The sequence below is a fragment of the Cebus imitator genome, unplaced genomic scaffold (genome assembly GCF_001604975.1).
Source record: "Cebus imitator isolate Cc_AM_T3 unplaced genomic scaffold, Cebus_imitator-1.0 Scaffold124, whole genome shotgun sequence".
NCBI lineage: Eukaryota > Metazoa > Chordata > Mammalia > Primates > Cebidae > Cebus > Cebus imitator.
Window position 1 is genome coordinate 5,742,432 of NW_016107439.1, and position 24,001 is coordinate 5,766,432.

General features: G+C 35.5%; 1 protein-coding gene across 4 annotated transcripts in view; it reads right to left on the reverse strand.

Annotated features, from left to right (window-relative positions):
• The window catches only part of GABRB1 (gamma-aminobutyric acid type A receptor subunit beta1), a 444,633-nt gene that overhangs the window by 93,641 nt on the left and 326,991 nt on the right, over window positions 1-24,001 (reverse strand). For all 4 annotated transcript variants that reach the window (XM_037742647.1, XM_037742649.1, XM_037742648.1 and 1 more), the window contains one exon: window positions 12,595-12,677. In XM_037742647.1, the coding sequence (XP_037598575.1) occupies window positions 12,595-12,677 (83 nt within the window). The remainder of the gene's footprint in view (window positions 1-12,594; window positions 12,678-24,001) is intronic.

Sequence of the window (24,001 nt, forward strand, 5' to 3'; positions counted from 1 at the left end):
AAGCAAACAGGTTGGGGAAGTAGATTGAGGAGGATAGGCAAGACAGGCTTTTTATATTTTATTTATTTTTTACTGACTCTAGATTTTTTTTAAAATTTTTTAAATTAAATTTTTATTGCACACAGAAGCAGAGTTATTATCTCTGAAAACCTTTGTGCCTTGACAGTAGTGTTCAGAAAGCAGTTGTTTTCCTTTTTTAAAAAATATGTGTATTTTACTGTGTTTTAGGTTTTGGGGTACATGTGAAGAATGCAAGATTGTTGCATAGGTACATATACAGCAATGTGGTTTGCTGCCTTCCTCCCCATCACCTATATCTGACATTTCTCCCTGTGTTATCTCTCCCTAACTCCTCACCCCTGCTGTCCCTCCCCTAGTTCCCCCCGACAGACCCCAGTGTGTGTGCTCCCTTCCCTGTGTCCATGTGTTCTCATTGTTCAACACTTGCCTATGAGTGTGACTCTAGATTTTTAATACTCAAAATTGAGTCAGTTGACCAACAACATTAGCTTCAGCTGGGAAATGTTTAAAATACAGACTCTTAAGCCCCAGCTCAGGCTCACTAACTCCGAATCTGATTTTTAACCAGATCTATGTATGCACATGAATGTTTGACAAGCACTGCAAGGAGCAACTCAGACAGGTTATGTTATTCTGCTCTGATAGTGCCTAAGATGAGAGCAGGCAAGCCCTTGGCTCTATTCAGTGAGATTTTTTTGTTTGCATTGTAGGTCTGCATAATCTAACTCCTGGGGATACAATTGATTTGGAATCAATGCAATAATGTGCTAGGAATTTTCAGAGAAATCTACTTTTTTACACAATCAAATTAGTACAGTCAGTACATATAGGACACAGTGTGGTGGGATGAAGATTAACACAGAAATTATTCTTATATAATTTTTTGTAGTTGAAAGAAATAGGCTGTGCTTGATTTCATTTTGACAAGCTATTCTTTTTTCTTCTTTCATCACCTAGGCTGGAGTGCAATGGTGTGATCTTTGCTCACTGCAAACTCTCTTTCCCAGGTTCAAGTGATTTTCCTGTCTCAGCCTTCCGATTAGCTGAGATTACAGGTGTGCACCACCACGCCCAGCTAATTTTTGTATTTTTAGCAGAGACGGGTTTTCACCATGTTGGCCAGGCTGGTTTCGAACTCCTGACATCAGGTGATCTGCCAGCCTCAGCCTCCCAAAGTGCTGGAATTACAGGCATGAGCCACCGCACCCAGCCTGAGAAGCTATTCTTGTAAAAACCATTGCTTATTCATTCAAGCATACATTTTAACTTGCTTTATTTCTTTTACATGATAGAGAATGTTGCTAAAGTGGCTGATGACCATGCCTCTCTCTCCCAAGTGTAGATACCTTCTCTTTCCACAGCATCATTACACAAATTAATGTTTATCGGTCACATTCATATTAATATGTGATATATTAATATGAATATATGGTATATAAAATAATATATGATATATATATTAAAATATTTATAGGTTTTAAAAATAGATTAGCATCCTGTAACAACTTGATTTCTTATTACACAGATTTGAATATCAGGCTGGAGCACCTAATTCTAACATAAGAAAGGGTCCACTGGTCCACCTGTTTCAAGGCATGCACTTTGAAGAGAAAAAAATGAAGCCTTCTTCCAGAGAAAATAAAAGAATAGTTTACAATTTTTCTTTTGATAACTTCAGTGATTTCTTTCTTTGAAAATCATGCTATTTTATGTTCTTTGCTGTACTTTATTTCATTTCTATGTTTCTATTCTGCTTCTTATTTAGAGAACTGGTCTATTGAAAGAGGAAGTTAAAGAAAAAGAGAAGAGGAAAAATAACCAATGCACGGCAACCTTAGAACAGTAGCTGTCAAACGTGGCTGCATATTGGAATTAATTTAGAAACTTAAAAAGTTCAGGCCCGGCACGGTGGCTCACGCCTATAATCCCAGCACTTTGGGAGGCCGAGGCGGGTGGATCGCGAGGTCAAGAGATCGAGACCATCTGGTCAACGTGGCGAAACCCCGTCTCTACTAAAAACACAAAAATTAGCTGGCCATGGTGGCGCATGCCTGTAGTCCCAGCTACTCGGGGAGCTAAGGCAGGAGAATTGCTTGAACCCAGGAGGCGGAGGTTGCGGTGAGCCGAGATCGCTCCATTGCACTCCAGCCTGGGTAACAAAAGCGAAGCTCCGTCTCAAAAAAAAAAAAAAAAAAAAAAAAAGTCCTTGTGTTGGCCAGGAGCCATGGCTCATGCCTGTAATCCCAGCACTTTGGGAGGCCGAGGCGGGTGGATCACAAGGTCAGGAGTTCGAGACCAGCTTAGCCAATATGATGAAACTCTGTCTCTACTAAAAATACAAAAATTAGCTGGGCGTGGTGGCGGGTGCCTGAAATCTCACTATTCGGGAGGCTGAGGCAGGAGTTTCACTTGAACCTGGGAGGTGGATGTTGCACTGTACTCCAGCCTGGGTGACAGAGAGAGACTCCGGCAAGAAAATCAAACTAAAAAAAAAAAAAAAAAAAAAAAAAAGAGAAAGAAAGAAAGAAATGCTTGTGCCCAGATCCACCTTACACAAATTCTAATGCTATTGATCTGGGATGGGGCATAGTATGAATATTTTTTAAAAGCTCCCTTTAAAAAATCTTTAACCTTAAAGGTAAGAATTATGCTAATTAAATGTGGAAATTGACACTATATGGCAACTAAAGATGTTTCATGATTCCTATGTAGATGTGACTCAAAGAAAACCCAAGAGCCCTCAAAAGAATATGTCTATTTTCAAGGTTATATATGTTAATGCATCTACATGAATAATAAATTGACTTTGAATATAGTACCTGCCTGTTTTACTATAATTATGAATAATAAATGGACTTTGAAACTGTAACACCATTGTTGTCAGACCCAGCACCACACTAATATGATTTGGGGGAATAGTATTCGTAGCCATTTAGAAGAGAAAGTATTTCTGGCCTTTGTGTGATCTATTGCATTTATAGAAGTGATTTAGTAAAATAATTGCTATTCTAAAAATATATCAATATTCAGTTTAACTGGAAAGAATGTCAAAAATAAAGCCTACTTAAGGACTGAATTGGGACAGATTCAGAGAGAAGGACCAATTAAAATGTGCTTTCTTCTCAGGAGTTTGCTCCCTGTCCAGATAGAGTACACCTAAAACCACCCAACTCACACACAATAAGGAAGCTGGAGAAAAAGGTTTTATGAAGACATTATTGAAAAGTAAGTTTTCTCAAGAGGCTATAAGGGCTAAATCTTAGACTTGCCAGTCAGATTGCCTGAGTTCAAATCTCATTCAAACCTCTATAGATTTTTCGTCTTGAAGTTACTACCTTGATCTACCTTGATGCTTCGATTTCCTTCTTGTGGGAGGAATCAATGGGGAATGTTTATAAAGTGCCTGGCACATTAATAAATATTAGATATTGTTATTATCAAGTTCGTATCTCAAGTGAATCAAAACTCCTTAGTTCAGCAAGGGTGTCCAGTATTAGAAGACCAAACCTCCTTTATAAAATGTGTGTTTAAGTGTTTGGTTATTCCCTAAAAGCTTTAGATTTTAAAAAATGAGCTTTATTTTACACTTCCTCTTTGGAATCTAGTTGCAAAACGGTCATCCATCATAACACCAATGGAAGAACAAACTTCCAGAAATCTAAATCTGTAAATCTGAAATATCCACATCAATCTACACAGCCACTTGACCATGGATGGAAAATAAAATGTCTGTAGTGTAAAAGTGAGCAACTATAAGGCTAACTTTATAGTCAAGTTGATTGCAAAACTAATTTTCATAAAAGTAACTCCATTCCTTCACTGGCTTTTATTTTATAACTTTGAAAGATGAGATACTTTTCAGAGAGAGTGCTTTTTCGCAGTTTCAAAGAAGCAGGCTGGAAAAAGTAATAATTAATTCTGAAAAAATATTCCCTTCCTTTCTACACCCACCCCTCTGCTCATCAAAAAAGCTACAGGCACTAAAATTCATTAACATTTCTATGAACATAAATGTGAAATATTCATTTTCATTAAGTAGTCTACTGAATATGGCAAAATCAAATTTATCTAAGGAGATATCCAATGCTGCTAATTTCCTTGACAATAGGGACATAAAGCAAGGGAAGCCATGAATCATTCATGAAGTTCAATTTACTTCTGCTATTTTTGGTGTTTCGCATCCGTGAATAGAAAGTGTGCAGCATGTTGTAGATGCTGGTTTTACATTATTTCAGATCAGGACTAATGATTTGGCAGGAAGCAATAAAGTAAGAATGGTTTAAAGGCTTTTGCTTGTAATTGTCCTATATTTCATATTTTCCTTGTGAGTATTTATGTTTATATATTCATATTTTTTCCTATATTTTAATTTCCTTTATAAATCAGGATCACTTTAGAATTAATATTTTAGACAGGCACAGAAAGCAATGTATTAGTGATGTAACTGAATTTAATAAACTCCCAGCAGTCTAGATTTTGAGGCTAAAAGAGACCTTGAAGTTTATAAAATTAAACTGGCCTTTGAATAGGAAGGTCCTCTATATTATTTCTGGTTTGTGGCCATTTCTAATTTGTTGAAGTATCTCTGTGGTAGGGAAAGTTCTTTCTTAAGCAGGAACCTATTTCATGAATGAACACTGCCGCTCATTGGAGAGTTTCTTAATTTCTAGATGTACCTTTCTGTAGCTTCTATTGTCTGCTTATTGCTGCTGTATCACCAGCATTTAGTGGTACATGGAGCCATGTGTTGTTACTTAAGAAGTACAAGTTGAATTAAGTGGAATTGAATGGGTTCAAATCTAGCATTTCTGGATGTCATGGTTAACTTTATGCGTCAACTTGTCTGGAACATGAGGTATCTAGTAGTCAAACATTATTCTGTGTGTTCCTGTGAGGCTGTTATTTGGAGGAGATTAACATTTAAATCAGTAGACTGAATAAAGCATCTTGCCCCCAACTCCCAGTGTGGGTGGGCCTCATCCAATCAGTTGAAGGCCTGAGTAGAACAAATAAACTGACCTTCCCTAGAGTAAGAGAGAACTCCTCCTGTCCAACTACCTTGGTACATCAGGTTTTTTCCTGCCTTTGAACTCAAAGAGAAACATCAGTACTTCCTGAGTCTTGAGTCTGTTAGGTCTTCAGACTGGAACTATGCTGTCAGTTCTGGTTCTCAAGCCTTTGGACTGGGAGTGGAAATACACCATTGGCTCTCTAGTTGGCTGACTCACTCCGTCGATCTTGAGATTGTCAGCCTCCATAATTGCGTGAGCCAATTCCTTATAAAAAATCTTTCTCTCTCTCTCTCTCTCTATATATATATATGTATTTCTTGTCTGTACTTTATCTCTATATATACCTTATATATATGTACTGGCATATAATATATACACTTATGTATATGTCATGGTATTAGTAGCCAGGTATCATATGAATACAACATATCTATATATAGAGATAAGATACATATAGATAGATTTTATATATATTATATACCAATATTTATATATATGTAGGATATATATAGAGACAGAGAGCGAGAGAGAGAGGGAATAGTATTGGTACCCATTTAGAATAGAAAGGATTCTATTCTAAATATATATATATATATATATATATATATATATATATATAAATGTATATATTTCTAACAATATATAAATACATATTCTTTATATACTTTATATATTCCATGTATATGTATGTGCTATACATATCTTATTGGCTTGATTGGCCATATTTTATATAAAATTTTATATTTTTTATTATACATTATATATTTTATTTTATATAAAATGAAGCCCATAGAGTATGTGTAACCTACTGGCTCTATCTATCTGAAGAACTATGAATTACACTCTGGGCAACACTGATGGTAGTTTCATCTGCTATATGACAGTACATTAAAAGATTCAGAATGTCTGCTATGCCTCCTTAAAATTTTTTTACATATATCTTCGTCTCCTCTTTCTGCATCAAATTCCCTTAATATGGCAGTAAGAACTGGGCATAATTCTCCAGATATGACTATTCAAAGGCAGACATTTATAGAACTACTCATGTCTTATGTGTGGAAACTATACTTTTAAAATTGTATTTCTAGATGTTAATGTAACACTTTACTTAAATAAAACTTAATATTTCAATTCTGCAAACCTCCCATTTTCTCAGAACATTTTCTATATCTAAGCTAGGCCATTTTATAACACTATGTGGACAGATGTTATCAAATACTATTTTGTAGACAAGAAAATAATTTTATTTTGGAAATGATTAAACATGACTATTGCTTTATATTATGTGTACATGTTTTTACTATCAAGATATTTAAATTAAGACAATGATAATCTTCTGAGACTTAAACAGATAGATCGAGTAGATAGTTCATTAAATTAAATACATAAGACAAGGCCTATGTTAAAAGTTACCAAACCATGTTTAAAAACAGCCATTTATTTCTCATATTTCTATAGGCTGGGAAGTCTAAGATCAAGGTACTGGTAGATTTTAGGGTCTGGTGAGAGCCCATTTTCTGGGTCATAGATGATGTCTTCTGGCTGTGTCCTTATAGTGGAAGAGGCAAGGTAGATCTCAGGGCTTCTTTTATGAGAGAACTATAATAGTTTTTCCTTATCTTCAGGGGATACATTTCAAGACCTTCAGTGGATACATTTCAAGACCTTCAGTGGATACATGAAATTGCGAATAGTACCAAACCCTACATACACTATGTTTTTTATATATGTACATACATATGATGAAGTTTAATTTGTAAATGAGGCATCAAATGAGATTAACAATAATTAATAATGAAATGGAACAGTTATAAAAATATAATGTAATAAAAGTTACATGAATGTGATCTCTCTCACTCAAAATATCTTATTATACTGTCTTCACCCTTTTTCTTGTAATGTGAGATGATACAATGCCTGCATGATGAGATGAAGTAAGGTGAATGATGTAGGCATTGTGACATAGCTTTTGTTTACTACTGGCCTTCTAAAGATATATCAAGTGGGGCATCATCTGCTTTGAGTGATCCTGGATTGTCAAGCCATGATGACGTCAGGGGTGGGATGCCAGGAGCAGATGGCATCAATGATTAATAGGTAGGCGTCATAGACAGCATATGCACTGGATACACTGGATAAAGGGATGACTTATGTCCCAGCCAGGACAGAGCATGATGATGGGAGGTTTCATCATGCTACAATCAATGGTGCAATTTAAACCTGATGAATGTTTACTTCTGAAATTTTCCATTTAACATTTTCAGGCAAAAGGCAAAACTGTAAATAAGTGGGGACTACCGTTATCTCATTCATGAGGACTCTGCCCTCGTGATTTAATCACCTCCAAAGGCTCCACTTCCTACTATCATTATATTGGGGATTAGATTTCAACATACGAATTTTGGAGAGACACAAACTTTCAGACAATAGCAATGGGAAACTAAAAATGAATTTTAAAAGAGAACAACTACTGATTCCTAGCTTAGATTGGAGGAGTCTCAGGAAAGCCTCTTATTGAAGGTGACATGTGAGGTGAGAACTGAAGGATGAGAAGAGGAAGCCAAAAAACTATGATGGGAAAAAGCATTTTAGCCAGAAGAAACAAGATGGTTAAGATGAGATAAGAGAAAATTTTGCCTGCAAGAAACAAAGAATTCTGTAGTGCTGGTGTTGTATATACAGAAAACAAGGGTAAAACGGTGACAGATGGGATTTAAGATAATGAGGAAGATCAAGTCACACAAGAGCTTGAAGATCAAGAAGAGTGGACAGTTTTACCAGTGTAATGGGAAGTCTTTGAATATTTTAAAGCAGGGAAATAATATGATCCAATTTACATCCTGTAAAGATTACTGTGGCTGCTGGGGAGAAATTTGGTTAGAGGGAGTCAAAAGTGAAAGAAGACTGTAGAAAGACAGCTACAATGGTCCAGGTAAAAAGTAATGATAGTTTGAAAAAGACTGATGGCAATAGGGTGGGGGAGAAACGGATGGGCCTAATAGATATTTTGAAGATAGTATAGATGGTGCTTGGCAATAGAAGGGATCAGCAGAATTTGAGAGAAATGGAGCTGTTAACAATTAATCCCAGGATTATGGTCGGATAATGAGATTAAAGTGGCTGAGAAAGAAATTCATTTGAAACGGAAAAATCAAGAGTAAAGTTTTAAGCAAATTATATTTAAGATGCCTTTGAAACATCAAAACAGACATGCCAAGAAGAGTGCTAGTACATCGATCTGGGGCTCAGAAGAGATCTTAGTTGGAGATATAAATTTGGGAGTCATAGAGTAAGATTGAATGTAAAGAGGTCCTTTGTGACCTTTCTGAGAACAGTTTCAGCAGAGGCAGGAGGTGGGTAGACAGGTGCCAGATTGCAGTGGGTTGAGAGGAAGTTGAGGCAATAGACAACAGATATAGACTATGCTTTCAAGTACTTTGGAGAAAAAGAGAGAGATTAGGAAAAAAGCTTCAGGGAAATGTGGGGGTAGAGTGGAGGTGTTTTAAGATGAGAAGAGTTTTCAGCTTGTTCACAGGCTATGAGGAAAGAGGTAGGCAGGGCAGGATTGAGGATCGGACAGCTTAGGGGTGAGCTGTGTGTGGACTAGAGATCATCAATCTCCAGAGGAGGAAGAAAGAGATGGAATTCTAAGCACAGTGGGCAGGGCCAGCCTAAGAAAGAAATAGAAACACATCTTCCTGTGAAATATAGAGAACTAACTCGGAATGGTGGTGAAGAATAAGGAAATTTAAAGAAGATGAGTGAAAATAAGAGATTTCAGACCTAAAATGCCTTTTTCTTTTATTATTATTATTTTGATGTGCTGAGGTGAAAACGTCTACTGAAAGTGAGTGGATGAGATTAGGGTGCAGATCTTTTTTAAATCTGCACTACCTGATTCCTTCATTATTATTATCCCAAGCCCTTTCCATAGCTTTGTGATGCTTGTGGCTATCAAAACCTCACATGATAGTGTTATTGATTTCAAATTCCAAATATTCTTTAGACTAAATTCCTTGATTGATTTTTCTATATGCCATTAACTCATGTTATGGGACCCCAGGGCTACGAAGCTATTAATCTGCTCCAAGTTCAAGCAAACTTTCAATTTAAGAAGCCTTTATGGCTTTTTCAATTGTACTTGATTAGATGACATCAAGTTAAGCAAAACATCTTTAATTTGTCTCAAAGGACCTAACCAAGGAAAACATTTTGCCAGCCTTGAGATTGTGATAGGAGAGCACATAAACTAGTGAATTTTGTAATGCAGGCAAAGTTTCCACTCTGTTGGTCACAAACATGTGATTGGTTCAACCTTATATCAGTGGGGTGTCTACTTCATCATTCTTATTTCCCAACTGACACTAGAGCCTCTCATTTGTGATCACTTTAATGCTCAGTATAGTCTTAATACACTGTCAAGTCAGAAAGAGCTGTTTCAGAAAATAACACGTTTCTTTGTGAAAAGTTAAAAAACAGATGAACAATCTATTCATTATTTATTAATACTTAGCAACATATTGATTATGTACTTAGGTAGAAACAAGCAAAGTTCATTCAAACTCCACATTGGCATATGCTACTTCACTCCTTAAAATTATTATTCTTAAGATTTCAGAACTCTACATTGGTTTATCTGTTGTTAATAAGGGATATATTTGAAGTAAAACATTGAAGTTAAATTATGCTGTCATCAGAAGCTTCTTCTTTTTTTAAGGATAACATCAATAGAATCAAGGCCTGCCTGGTTTCCTGCATCCACAGGCTACCTTCTCTCTGTAGCTGAAATTGTTTGACCCTTGATCTAAAAGTGAAGTTCAGCTTCTGGGATCTATACTGACCTTTATCAGGGATAATTTAGGGAATACAGACCAGTCTTTGGTTGATTCAGCGTTTCCAACCTAGCCAAGAGTGTTTCCAGTTAGCACTATACTTCTTCCTCCTCCTCCTCCTCTTTCTTCTTCTTCTTCTTCTTTTTCTTCTCCTTCGTCTTCTTCCTCCTCTTCTTCTTCTTCTTCTTCTTCTTATTATTATTATTATTATTTTTGGAGATGGAGTCTCCCTCTGTCACCCAGGCTGGAGTGTAGTGGCATGATCTTGGCTCACTGCAACCTCCACCTCCCGGGTTCAAGCAACTCTACTGTCTCAGCCTCCCAAGTAGCTGGGACTACAGGTGCATGCCACCACACCTGACTAATTTTTGTATTTGTAGTAGAGATGGGGTTTCATCATATTGGTCAGGCTGGTCTCTAACTCCTGACCTCAGGTGATCCCACCCTTTTCAGCCTCCCACAGTGCTGGGATTACAGGCGTGATCCACCATGACCAACATATACTTCTAATTATTGATGCTATGTTCCCTTACTAACCTGTTGATTCAGGATTCCATGATGGAGAGAAGAACACTTGGGCTTGAATTCTTACTTCATTACTTTTTTTGCCGTACGACTCTGGGTAAGTTATTTTACTTCTCTGAGCCTCAGATATACCATCTCTCAAATGTTTTTACAAATACTTATGTCACAAAGGTGTTATATAATACCCAGCTTAGTCTTGCAAATCTTTCTCCTAAGTTTCTACCTCCATAGACTCCTCATTATCCATGTTCTTACAGTTAAGACTTCTTGCTTTTTTTTAGGTATCTTTAGGGATTGCAGTTCTGTGACCAGCTGCTGGATCACTTTGATGATAATTACCACCTTTTCAAATTTGTACATATTAGCTGAGTCTCAGTTACTGGGTTCATCTATCTGTCCAGACAACTAGTTGCATCTTGCTAAACTGCCTCAATGATTGTCATATACCTGGGTCACCGCCTATTATTTGACATCAAATTTGATAACTACTTTGGACTATCTGGCTGCCTTTCCCCATCTCTTCCCCACAAAAGTTACATTTAATTTCTGCTTCATTTGTAGTTTTGATCATTATATGATATATTAAATGGACTTAAAGTCATCTTTTAAAAAAAATGAATAAAGAAATCTTCAAACTTAAAGAAAAATGTCAACCTATAATAGAAAAACTCAGTATTCATTATAAATAAAACATGCATTTTGGGAGACAGTGTTGATAATTTTAGAACTTTCAATTTACAACACAGAATCAGTTTCAAGCATTTGTCAAATTTCATTGCTCCTTTAAGCAAATGACAAAATTCATAAGGTCTTGGAATTTCACAAGGTTGCTGTATGCTAATGTTGTCCAGCAGAAGTCAAGGTAAAAAAATCAAAGTCAACGGAAGAGTGGTCAAGGGTAAAAAACATCTCACATGTATGGGCAATCCATGAGTTATCCTCTTTCTATACCAGTTCCAAAAGTAATGGTTTACTTGTTGAACTAATGTTCTGCATTGTTTATAAAATGTTGTTAGTTATTAATACATGATTAGGTTCATAGTTAATTCCTGTGGTTTGAATGTGGTCATTTTTTGGTATCTGCACCAAAAGTTACCATCAATACTTTATATATCAATACCTTTCAATACTTAGTAACTTCTTTATATAATGAGATTTAAAATTAGAATATTGATTAGGGAATTGTTCACGAATTTTCTTGTACATTCTAGATTTTAGTGGTAGTAGATTAATGTCTATGTTTAAAGTAATTATATAGACACAAACACCTTAATCTATTTCTGTGTATACAGTGGAACTAGAAAGTTAATGTAATTGCTTAATAATGAGACACTGGGGAAACACATTTATCCTTCAACAATACTACAGAGTCACCTGGAATTTTCCCATTTTCTCTTACTTTCTTAATGTTTAGATCTAGAAAGTATTTTAGATAATCTAAATAAACATCTGTCAATTTTTCATGTTACATTAAGTGGTACTATAGTAATGGACTCAATTATCTGCTGAACTTTTTTGCACATCTTAAAACCAAGAAATGGCTTAGCATTGGTTTCACAAATTAATGGTCTTAAATACCTACAAGCTGATGGCTGAGAAATAATCACAAAAAGCCAATAAGATTAAATCTTCATGACGGAAATACTTGAATTGTTAAGAAAGCAATCAGTGAAAAAGCAGCCCAAGAGGACAAACCAAAATTAGTTACTAGACCTAAAAACAATTAAGTCTTTGTCCCAAAGCATAAGCCCCATAAGTACAATTTATCATCTTCTTCTTTTCAGGAGAAAAGACACATTATTCACATAAGACTCTACCATACTATTTTTCTAAAAGACAATTTACAATAGTTTAGGTCAACAGATGATAGCACCAAAAACAATCCCGCAAAGTCTTTTATATTTAAATATCTTTCCTCTCTTATTAATGCAGCTTGGATGTTGGAAGGCTTTGGAGAAACTACACTATGAGAAGTAGAAAGTATGAGTTTATAAATGGGTGAGCTAAAATAAGTGAACTTTCCCTAATTGTTCAAAACTATAACTTCATTGAAATGACCCTTGAGCCACCAGTATAAACCTTTGAACACTTGTCAGGCAAGTGCAGCTAAAAATTCCTAGTATTAATTAACTCAGTGAAAAGTTGAATTCAATTTGGGTCAAGGGAGCACCCCTCTTTTTCATTCCCCTGTCCAAGTAACTCACAACTTTCAATCTCCAGGGTGCAGTTTTGCTCATCCAGTGGATATCTTCGCAGATCCATCATACAGGCAGCTGTAGTTGTGATTCTGATAGGGTGGAGAGAGAAAAAACAAAACATTACAAAAATGATGACATTTCATTTCGAGGCTTCCTAGCCCCAAATCATATTTACCAGTTGGCAGAAACAAGGCATCAAAATTTTGTGAGATTTAAGAAACTATTATGAATAATTATATGTCAATAAATTGGATAATCTAGATGGATAGGTGGAAATGGATAAATTTCTAGCAACATATAACCTACCAAGACTGTGTCAATAACAAATAGAAATCTGAACAAACCAGTAATGAACAAGGAGGGGGAATCAGTAATCAAAAACTTTCCAACAAAGAAAAGCCAAGTGCCAGATGGTTTCATGGGTGATGTCTACCAGACAGACATTCAAAGAAAAATTAATACTAGCCTTTCTTAAACTGTACCACAAAATAGAATAGGGAAAACTGCCAAATTAGTTATGAGGCCAGCTTCACTCGAATTCCAAAGCCACACAGACAATACAAGAAATGAATGGTACAGGCCAATATCCCTTATGGTATTAGATGCAAACATTCTCAATACTAGCAAATGAAATTCAACAGCATATTAAAACTATCATACACCATGACCAAGTGGGATTTATTACTGGATGCAAGGATGGATATGCAACAATCAAGAACATATACAAATCAGTCAATGTGATACAACATATATATTAATAAAATAAGACCCACATGATCATCTCAATAAATGCAGAAAAATTAGAACTTTTCCTCTAAGACCTGGAAGAAGGCAAGTGTGCTCACTCTTGGCCTTACTAGTCAACATGGTACTGAACCCCCAGCTGGAGTAATCGGTAAGAAAATTAAATAAAAGGCATCCAAATCAGAAATAAATAAATAACATTATCTCTTTTTGCAGATGACATGATTATATACATAGAAAATTCTGCAGACTCTGTAAAAACTATTAAAACTAATAAATTCAGTAAAATTGCAAGATGCAAAATCAACACACAGAAATCAGTAGTATTTTTATATGCTAATAAACTCTCCAGAAAGGGAAATTAAGAGAACAATTTTATTTATGTTAATAACAACAACAAAGTACTTAGGAATTAACTCAATCAAAGAGAAGAAAGACCTGTACATTAAAAATTATAAAACATTGATGAAGGTAGTTTAAAAAGGCAAATATATAGAATGACATTCCATGTACATGGCTTGGAAGATTGAATATTGTTAAATTGTTCATACTATCTACCCAAAGTCATTTTATAGGTTCAAAAATCCCAGTGGTATTTTTTTACAGAAATAGAAGAAATAATCATAAAGTTTATATGGAATCATGAAAGACTCTGACAAGACAAAACCATCTTGAGCAAGATCAAAACTGTTCTAATTTACATTTCCATTCACGGTGTATAAGGGTTCTTCCCCCACCACACTCTTGAAAACACTTTTTTCCTTTGTCTTCTTACTAATAGCCATCCTCACAGGTATGAGGTCGTATTTCACTGTGGGTATAATTCACATTTTTCTGATGATTAGATATGTTGAGCACCTTTTCATATGCATTTTTCCCATCTGAGTTTCTTCTTTGGAAATTGCTCATTTTAAATGGAGTGATTTGTATTTTGTTATCGAGTTGTATGTGATTTTTATATGTGTTAGATATTAATGTATATTAATTTGTATATGATTTGCAAATATTTCCCCCCATTCCATAAGTTGCCTTTTCATTTTGTTTATTGTTTTCTTTGCTGTATATAAGCTTTTAAGTTTGATGTATCCCACTTATCTGTTTTTGCTTTTATTGTCTGGGCTTTTGGTATCATATTCAAAAAATTATTGCTGAGACCAACGTCAAAAAAGTTTTTCCTTTTCGGAAAGGTTTTTTGCTAGTCGTTTTACAGTTTCGATATTTATGTTTAAGTATTTAATCCACTTTGAGTTGATTTTCATGTATGGTATGAGATGAGGTTAAATTTATATATGTATGTATGTATTGATTTATTTTGCATGTGGATATCCAATTTTTCAAAAACTATTTGTCAAAGAGACTGTCCTTTCCCCATTGTATGCTCCTGGCACCTTTGTTGAAAATCAGTTGACCATAAGTGTATGTGTTTATTTCTGGTTTCTCTATTCTGTTCCACTGGTCTGTATATCTGTATTTATGCCATTACCATAGCGTTTTGATCATAATACATTTGTATTACAATGTGAAGTCAGATAGTGTAATGCCCCCAGGTTTGATCCCAAGGTCTATTGATTATGATATTGGCTCTAGATTTTTCATACATAGTTTGGATTATGTTAAGGTAAGTTCCTTTTATGCCTATTTTGTTGAAAGCTTTTACTACAAAAGATGTTGAATTTTGTCAAATGCTTTTCTGTATCTATTGATACAGAATTATGTAGTTCTTAATCCATCATTCTTCTAATGTGTTATATAACACTAATTAATTCACATACGGTGAACCATCCTTGCATCCCAGTAACAAATCCATCTTGGCCATTGCATATAATCCTTTTAATTTGCTATGGAATTTAGTCTGCTAATATTTTATTGAGGATTACATTACTTTTATAAATAATGTAACAAATTCATTATTTGCAATAGCTATATTTCAATGATATCATAATAAAGCTATTAAAATATTTTGTGGCTAAAAATTTTAAAGTTAGGCAGATTGACTTTGAGTCTTAACTTTGTTGCCTGCAAGTGGTGTGAGTTTGCTTTAGTTAAATTATCTCCTTGCAGCTCATTCCTCTCATTAATCAAAGCTCCTACTACACAGGATTGCTGTGAGAATTAAAGGAGATAGTGTATGCAAAGCTTTTAGCCCAGCACCCCATACTTAATAGGTACTCCCTAAATGATTATCATTATTATAGCTGTTATGATGTCATGACCCTTTCCATTTTTATCACCCCAGCAATATCTGTATCACTATCTGCAGAATTTGTGAATAGGAGGAATCTACATTATACATAAAAGCTTATCTTCCTCTCTTGCTACAACTAAATACAACATCAGCAGCAACAGCAAAACCAGCCTCTGTGACTTTTGGTGCCTCACACTTCCCATTACTAGAGAGATTTGTCAGATTTATCTCTGAAAGTCTCGTCTACTTATATTTAGCAGGTAGCATATAACCAGGGAAGAAACACTATCCTGGGATTTGAGTTTACACCATGTTCACCACCCCCAGTTGGGCTTTTGTGTTTATTCAAACTCTAGGACCTAACTCTGTATAACCTATCTGGACTTCACTATCCCTCCATTTTCTCTTGCCTGGTATGGTTTTCTGGGTTGTGAAGTCTGAGAGTAATTGAAACTCAGATGGTGAGTCCGCCTTTGCAAGATTTTGATTCACTTTTGAATTGACAAAGAACTTTAAAAAATGTAATGGTCCTTCCCATAAAGTGTAATCATAAGTTAAAAAAAACAAAAATTCAAATTAGTTGATGTTTCTTTTTTTATCTTAATCTCCAGGAACTACAGTTGCAAAGTTTCTAAAAATATTCTATTCAAATAGAAGCACAGCTGTGTCTTCTTATGGAAAAATCCTCTTAGACAGTAGCCTACCTCACACACTCCTTTGGCTCTTGCTTATTTTCTTCAACAATGCATCTTAAATTTGGTTCTGTATTAATAAATAATAAGCTGTCTTCAAACATTTACTAAAATTGTGTGGAAATGCCATAATTTATTTTCCTAATCATCCTTTGGTGGGTATTTGTGTTGTCTTCATTTTATTTTTTTTCAAATGAAAGTGCTCTGAATATACTGTAGTATATTATGTACACAACATATATACTCTACTACAGTATACTGTATAAATATGTGTATATATATACAAACACTAATCTATTTACATGCATACTTTCCCTCTTTCTCTCTATATATTATATATATGGAAATGCTCTGAATATACATCAGAGTATTTTTTGAGGCTTCCAAGGTGGGTCATTGCTTAGGTCATTTGTGCTAAACTATCAGCAATAAAGGCATCTTTTTCTTTTTCTTTTTTTTTTTTTTGAGACAGAGTTTCGCTTGTTACCCAGGCTGGAATGCAGTGATGCGATCTCGGATCACTGCAACTTCTGCCTCCTGGGTTCAAGCAGTTCTCCTGCCTCAGCCTCCCGAGTAGCTGGGCAGGTGTGAGCCACCATGCCCAGCTAATTTTTGTATTTTTAGTAGAGACGGGGTTTCACCATGTTGACCAGGATGGCCTGAATCTCTTGAGCTCATGATCCACCTGCCTTGGCCTTCCAAAGTGCTGGGATTACAGGCGTGAGCCACCGTGCCAGGCCTAAGTCATCTTTTTCTTAAAGGAAAATGAAAACCCCTCCCACTTTCCAATTTCGCTTTGGCTTTCATTATGAAAGATGAAAGCTCACAGATGTGAACATTTTCACATACCTTTTGAAGTCTTTCATAGACAGGACATTGGTCAATTTACTTGAATTTATTTAAGCATTACACCAGAGCAAAATAATTCTAAAGTTTAATTTTTTTTCCCAAATGTTTAACAAAACATTATACTTTCATTTCCCATGATCATATGGGTTGATTAATTTATTTATTTAACAATACATAATGAATATCTTCTATTGTCTAAAAATACAGGGAGGGAAACATCATACACTGGGGTCCGTTGAGGGATGGGGGACTGGGAAGTGATAAGAGGGGGAGGGGAGATTAGGGAGGGACAACATTAGGAGAAATACCTAATGTAGGTGATGGGGGATGGAAGCAGCAAACCACCATGGCACGTGTATACCTATGTAACAAACCTGCAAGATCTGCAGATGTACCTCAGAACTTAAAGTAAAATAAAAACCAAAACAAAACAAAGAAACAAAAACTACAATTCTTCAACGTTCTTTTTTTAGTCCCATAGTGATTCAAACACCCTAAATAAAACAACCACTATAAATACTAAAAATTCACTCGTCTACTATACTTCTTTACCATATTTTTCATTTAACATCATCTTATGAATTAACAAATTGTCAAAAGGGAAACATTCTCTGGGAATTACTAAAGTGTGGCAAGTCCTATGATTCTACAATTTAGCTGACACTTTTCAATTAGAGATCTTTTTGCCTCAGCGAGGACATTTTGCAATATATCTGGACCTAAAAGTTTGAAACTGGAATCTAGTGGCTAGAGGCCAGAGATGCTGTTGAGCATCCTACCGTGCACAAGACAGCCCCCAACAACGAAGACTTATCTTTTCCAAAATGTCGGTAGTGCAAAGATTAAGAAATCCTGCTACAATGATGCTTTACAAATTTGCTAAGGAGCCTCAGTATATAAAGTACAAATGAAATAAATAAAAACCATAGTTTGTTAATATAAAATCACCGTACAAGTTCAAATATTCATCCATTTTAATGGGCATACTCATATAAAAGTAGGATTTATGAGAATTATGGTTTTGAGTCTCTCTCAGTACCCATTTATTTTCGTGTTGTATTTGATTTATGCAGCATTGAGAAAATCCTTATAAATAGTGAAGTACTTGCTTCTAAAACCTTGAATAACCAAGCTCAGGCTATCCTGAATTGGAAAAACAGCAACAACAACAGCCCCAACCCCTGGGCAAGAAACCACCTTTATAGTCAATAACACCATTGCAAATAGTTTAGGAACATTCATAAATGGTTGGTCCCTAGAAGTCCTTAATGATGGATTAAAGGCAAGCTTTACTTGGTGCTCGATGCTCTGCATAATTTAACCTGACAGCACAGGTTAATATAGTGTTCTTGAATGTATTAACATGGGGCATAGGACATTCTCATATTTATTGCAACATTATTCACAATAGCCAAATATGGAATCAACCTAAGTGCTTATCAATAGATGAATGGAGAAGGAAAATGTGGTATACATGGACAATGAGATATTAGCCATAAAAATGCAATCCTGTCATATGCAGCAACAGATATGGAATTGGAGGCCATTATGTTACGTGAAAGAAGCCAAGCACAGAAATACTAATATTGCATGTTCTAATGCCATGTGGGAGCTAAAAAAGTTGATCTCAAGATACAGCATAAACTGGTAGTTACCATAGGCCAGGAAAAGGGAATGATGAAAGGAAAAATAAACATATAGTATATTAATTACCACTGAACTGTACATTTAAAAGTAGTAAAGATGGTAAATTATATATGTGTATTTTATTTTAATAGAAAAAGCAAACGAAACATTAAAAAAGTGACATAGGACAGCTTACAGTATAATGCTTCTTATTATAGTTTAAAATAATTATACATATATTCTAACTTTAATTTTAGTTTCGTGGGTACATGTACAGGTTTGTTATATAGGTAAATTGCATGTTACGGGGATCTGGTGTACAGATTATTTCATCACCCAGGTAATAGTCACAGTATCCAACAGGTAGTTTTTTTATTCTCACCTTCCTCCTTCCCTCCACCCTCAAGTATGCCTCAGTGACTTGTTCCCTTCTTTATGACCATATATATATTTAATGTTTAGCTCCCATTTATAAGTGAGAACATGCGGTGTTTGGTTTTCTGTTCCTGTGTTAGTTCGCTTAGGTTAATCGTTGCCACTTCCATCCATGTTGCTGCAAAGGACGTGATTGCATGCTTTTTTTGTGGTTGTGCAGTATTCCATGGTGTATATGTATCACATTTTCTTGATCCAGTCTACTGTTAATGGGTACTTAGGTTGACTCCATAGCTTTGCTCTTGTGAAGAGTACTGAGATGAACATATGTGTATATGTGTCTTTATGCTACAATGATTTGTATTACTTTTGGCATATACTCAATAAGGGGATTGCTGAGTCAAATGGTAATATTTCTTTGGCTTCTTAGAGAAATCACCAAACTGCTTTCCACAATGTCTGAACTAATTTACATTTCCACCAGCAGTGTGTAAGTTTTCCTTTTTCTCTGCAACCTCACCAGCATCTCATATTTCTTTACTTTTTAATAATAGCCATTCTGACTGGTGTGAGATGGTATCACATTGTGTTTTTTTATGCATTTTTAATGATTAGTTATGTTGAGCATTTTTTATATGCTTATTGGATGCGTGTGTGTGTCTTCTTTTGAAAAGTGTCTGTTCATGTTCTTTGCCTACTTTTAATGGGTTTGTTTGTTTTTTGCTTGTTGATTTCTTTAAGTTACTTATATACTCTGGATATTAGACCTTTGTCAGATGTATAGTTTGCAAAATTTTTCTCCCATTCTGTAGGTTGTCTGTTCTGTTGATGAGCAACATTCCAATGATGTTTTGCTATGCAGAAGCTCTTTAGTTTAATTATGTCCCATTTGTCAATTTTTGTTTTGTTGCAATTGCTTTTGATGTCTTTGTCATGAAATTTTTGCCAGATCCTACGTCCAGAATGGTATTTCTGAGATTATCTTCCAATTTTTTTAAACTTTGTTCTTATATTTAAATCTTTAATCCATCCTGAGTTTGATGGCTCCACACATGATTTTCTAAATCATGATTTTAGAAAATATTTGATTATAAGGGCATCCTGATATCCTGTTAAAATGTGGATGTAAAATAGGAATTACGGTGTAAGGAAAGGGTCTGATTTTAATCTTCTGGATATGGCTAGCCAGTCGTCTCAGCATCATTTATTGAATAGAGAGTCCTTTTTCATTGCTTGTTTTTGTCAATTTTGCCAAACATCAGATGGTTGTAAGTGTGCAGCCAAAAATCATTACAATGGTTTTAAATAAAATTAGAATCCAATATTTGTGGCACCATTACAGAAAAAGACTTAGGGATACTTGAGAGTGTTATTTGAGCCCCACTGGTCAGCACATCTCACTTAATGTAGTCCATTTTCAGAAAAAATGTCATCTGGTTAGTTAACCACTTCATTATTAAATCAGGACATGCACTGAAATATAATATTGAACCATTGATTCAGAGTAGTGAATTACAATAGCTTTTACATGGCAATTTATATAGCCAATGCAGCACTATACAAAATAACTAATGTCTCATGTGTATGGATACTTGCAGTTGTAATTTTTTAAAAAACCAAACTTTTAGAAAGCATAACTGAATTTACTGTTGCTGGCCATTATGATCAATTTATTTAACAATCAATAGCTATAAGTAATATAAGTGATACTACCTAGGGAAACGATATGTCATACCAAGACTTGACCCATTGTTTTTTCAACTATGATCTCCTGGGCCAATTTACTTCTACTGCTTCGAAATCCCAATATAATATTAAAGAGAATTGAGTAATCATCACAACTTAACAAGAGAAGAAATCAATAGCTCTAAGAACTTACTCTCAGGAAGTCATCTGATTTCCTTCGGAAAGGACTGAAACAAACTCCATCTTGGGATATATATGTTCCAAATTTCAGACTCCCAGGAGGATTTCACTGGTCCAACTTGAATGAGGTACCAACTCTCCCACAACTATTGAGTAAGGGTTGGAGGACAGCACTAATACACAAATACAAATATGGTCACCAGAGACCCACAGGGCCCTCTGAGAAGGGAGAAATTATTGAGGCTCACACAGGGACTCCCACGCAAGCACATACTCATGAATCTATGTTAGCCCATAGAATTCTGTGCAACAGAGTGTTGAACTCTGCTGATTTAAGAATTTGGCATTTCTTGATTTTGTGATGCTTATGGTTAAGTGAGCTGAGTGTATGAGCTTTTTGTGAGAAAAAATTGCTTAGCCAGAATTCCCTGGGCCGTCAACAAAAAGAGATGTCCCTGAGCAGATTTCTGTTCAGCTTTTTGGTCTTCTGGATGAGTAGCAACAATGAATTCTCTAAGAATGATTGCTCCTGTATTTCCATTTGTTCTACTTGTCTAATATGATTGCTTCACAGTTGTTAGTCACCTCTACCATTAATTAACACATCCACATGAAAATGTACTCACACTGGCTGAAGCTATTTGATTATTATAAATCTTCTACCAAATCGAAGTTGCCAAATATTAGATTACAAAAATGAATAGATTAAGGGCTTCAAGATTGAATTGTTTTTTTAAATTCTGTCTTTAGCTTTCAAACTCAAGATTTTCATTCTGGTGTGTGCAAATATTTTTATTGGTGAATAGCAAATGAAAGTATAGGATGGTAAAACCAGCTAAAGGCAAAAGCATTAACTGGCTGTTCTGCAGAGAGATTTCCCAGAGGTAGATTCATGACAGCATAACATTCATCTGTCTTCTTTCAAAGACATTTAGAATGGATTACATTATAATCCAATTTATTGACATTTTGAAGGTTAGGTCAGACCACTATAATGGGCTGTTAGTTAGAAACTGTGGTCGCCTGATACTTTGGAATGAACAGAAATCATGTCACTGTAGTATTCATTTATTAAAGTTTATGATGCATGGTTGTTGGCCTTAGGAATCATTGTAATAGCAAATCATATGTATTTAATGTCTAAAGGTGGCATGATTCTCATTTTTGACAAAACATAATCCAGAAACCCTGGCCCATAAATATCTTGGAATCTAGGATTATACATACACACACTATACACAGGTGTGCACACATATACACATGGAGAAGGTACATTTGCAAATAGCAGTGTGAACTTAAATGAACAAATTATGTATGCTCAGTTGAGGTTTTCCCAAAACTGTCAATTTTATCAGAAAGAATCCCCATGTTTTAAAATCATTCTCTGTATAATTGTACAGTTTAACAAAATCTGTAAGAAAGAAAAATGAGAAAGAAGAGGAGAAAATCCCTTAAAAATATGAACCCTATTTATACCCCTAATATTGGTGAAATTGAGAGTGAGTAGTTATAAGATTGTTATCAGTATCACTCAATAGAGTGTTTGAAGAATGGCTTGCTTAGCCTCTTGGCTACACCTTTAATCCGTGTTACTTACATCACACAAAGAAACTGGTAAGAGAAGATGGATCAGTTAGCTTAAGTTATGACTAATAAATACGTAGATTTTTTTGCAGCTAATATTTATTAACTGTTCAGTGAAATAGGGTGAAAAGAATATGCATTATCTTCATAATTTGTGACAGGTTTTATTAGGTAGGAGTTTGGCTAGTCTGTTTAGAAAAATATCTTGGTATTTCAAGGTGAAATCCCGGGAGTGTGAAATATAAATGATAAGAAAACCAAAGGAGATAAACTGTTGTGTGAGATTTAAGAGGAATTTAGGGGTGAGGAAACAAAATGTTGGGGTACTAAAAAGCTTTAAAGAACAGTCATATTTGATATTTAATTACAAAATTTTTGTTGTACAATAATAATACATTTTCTGTATTTACTCAAACCAAGTCTGATACACATCAAGCATACCTGGGTGCATGTGCGTGCACACACACACATACACACACATGCACACACGCACACCACACACACGTGTACATGCACACGCACACACACACATCCTACACACGCCACACACACACCACATACACCACATACACACACCACACGCACACACACACACACCCCACACACACCACACATACCACACACACCACACATATCACACACGCACCACACGCACACACCACACACGCTACATATGCACAACACACACCACACACCACACACACACCACACACACACCACCCCCACACACACACACCCCACACACCACACACACAGCACCCACACCACACACTCCACACACCCCCACACACACACCCTCACACACACCACACACAAACACACACACGCAAACACACACACACACATACGTCTTGGGTAAATGTTTTATTTTTATACTTGGAATACTGAGAAGGGGCTGAATTCCTTATCCTGACAGCATTATTGGAGCAATACTCTATAAATGGAAGCAATTCAAAGCCAGAAATTACATAGGCCCTTTGGGAAGCTTCAGCAATCTGGGGGAGGGCATTGGACTCTCATAAATAATGGATCTAAAACGGCAGAGTGACTTTGGCTAGTATTATGCTAGAATCCTATATGACAGGCACTGTACTAAGCACCTTACATACAATATTAGTTTCCTCTTGTTGCTATAACCAGTTACCACAAACTTAGTGGCTTAAAACAACACAAATTTATTCGCTTACAGTTCTGGAGATCGGAAGTCCTAAAATCGAGGTGTTATCAGGGCTGTGTTCCTCCTGGAGGCTCTAAGGTAGAACTTATTTCTCTGCATTTTTCAGCTTCTAGGGGACATTTGCATTCCTTGGTTTACAGGTCCTTCTTCCAACTTCAAAGCACATCACTCGAACTTGGGCTTCTATCCTGACATCTGACATCCTCTCACTTTCTTACTCTCCGGCTTTCCTTTCATAAGGACCCTTGTGATTACATGGGGCCCACTAAGATATTCCAGGATGATCGGCTTTATCTTTTTTTTTTTTTTTTTTTT